This window comes from Aureococcus anophagefferens (genome assembly GCF_000186865.1).
Source record: "Aureococcus anophagefferens unplaced genomic scaffold AURANscaffold_1936, whole genome shotgun sequence".
NCBI lineage: Eukaryota > Pelagophyceae > Pelagomonadales > Pelagomonadaceae > Aureococcus > Aureococcus anophagefferens.
Window position 1 is genome coordinate 1 of NW_008706597.1, and position 1130 is coordinate 1130.

Below are 1130 nucleotides of genomic sequence, written 5' to 3' on the forward strand. Positions count from 1 at the left end.
TGCTGGCGCAGCTCGTGGGCTGGGCCGCCCTCGGCCTCTTCGCGGCGGACCAGGCCGCGGGCCTCTGGGTCGCGGCGAAGTCGTCGAAGCCCCGGAGCCCGCGCCACGCGGTGCTCCTCGAGGCGTGCTCGACGCCCAAGGCGCAGATCGTCGCGCCCGCGCTCGCCCTCGCGGGGCTCCGGTGCGCCTACTTCGCGTTCCCCATGTTCGAGGCGCGGGACCGCGTCGTCTGCGTCGAGCTCGGCGCGGACGTCCGCGCGCTCGCGGTCTACGACGCCGGCGGCCCGCTCCTGCTCTTCGTGCTGTCCGCGATCGCGGCGCGCTGGCTCCAGGTCCTGTCGGGCGAGGCCAAGTGCCGGTCGGCGAGCCTGCACGGCGACACGCTGAAGGCGCTCTGCGCCTGGAACGGCGCCTACGCCGTCGCGGCGGCCGCGTCGACGGCCGCGCTCGTCGCGCTCGCTGGCTCGCGCGGCGACGCGCTCCGCGCCGTCGGCCGCGCGATGCTCGTCTACTTGGCCGCGGCCCACGGGCTCCAGGGGCTCGGCTACGTCGCCATCGGGCGGAGATTCCTCGCGCGGCTCGACGTGAGCGCCAAGGGCAGCGAGCGGGTCCGGGCGCTTCGGGACCGCGTCCGCGCGCAGCTCGTCGTCACGGGCGCGGGGTCCCTCGCGAACGCGGCGCTGCTCCTCGCCGTCGTCGCCGAGGCGGCGCCGACGCCGCGGCGCGCCTTCCTCTGCGTCGCGCTCGGCCAGCGGGCCGTCGAGCTCGCGCTCGCGGCGACGGCCGCGTTTCTGGGCCTGAAGGTCGACGCGAGCTCGGGCCTCTCGGGCGCGGCGCGGCGCGCGCGCGCGTCCGTGCGGCGCCGCGTGTCGGCCGTCGCGAAGGCCGTCCGCCGCTCCACGAAGCCGCTCCGGAAGCCGCCCGCGCCGCCGTCGGCCAAGGTCGTCGAGTTCAACGCCATCTACGCGCGGAGCGCGGGGCGCTTCGCCCGCGAGTCGCCCATCCCGCGCGCGTCGCCGGACCCCCGCGCGTCCGGCCCGGGCCCGAGCCCGCCGCCCTTCGACCTCAGAAACAGTCCGCCCGCGGACGGCGCCGCGTCCGAAGGGCTGCCCGCGGGATGGAATCGGCGA

At 78.0% G+C, this 1130-nt stretch overlaps 1 protein-coding gene across 1 annotated transcript; it reads left to right on the plus strand.

Annotated features, from left to right (window-relative positions):
* AURANDRAFT_69478 (hypothetical protein) lies at window positions 1-1074 on the plus strand (the record flags this gene model as incomplete). Its single annotated transcript, XM_009045248.1, has 1 exon — window positions 1-1074. A coding segment is annotated over one exon (1074 nt), but the record flags the coding sequence as incomplete, so codon positions are not given.
* Window positions 1075-1130: the final 56 nt, after the last annotated feature.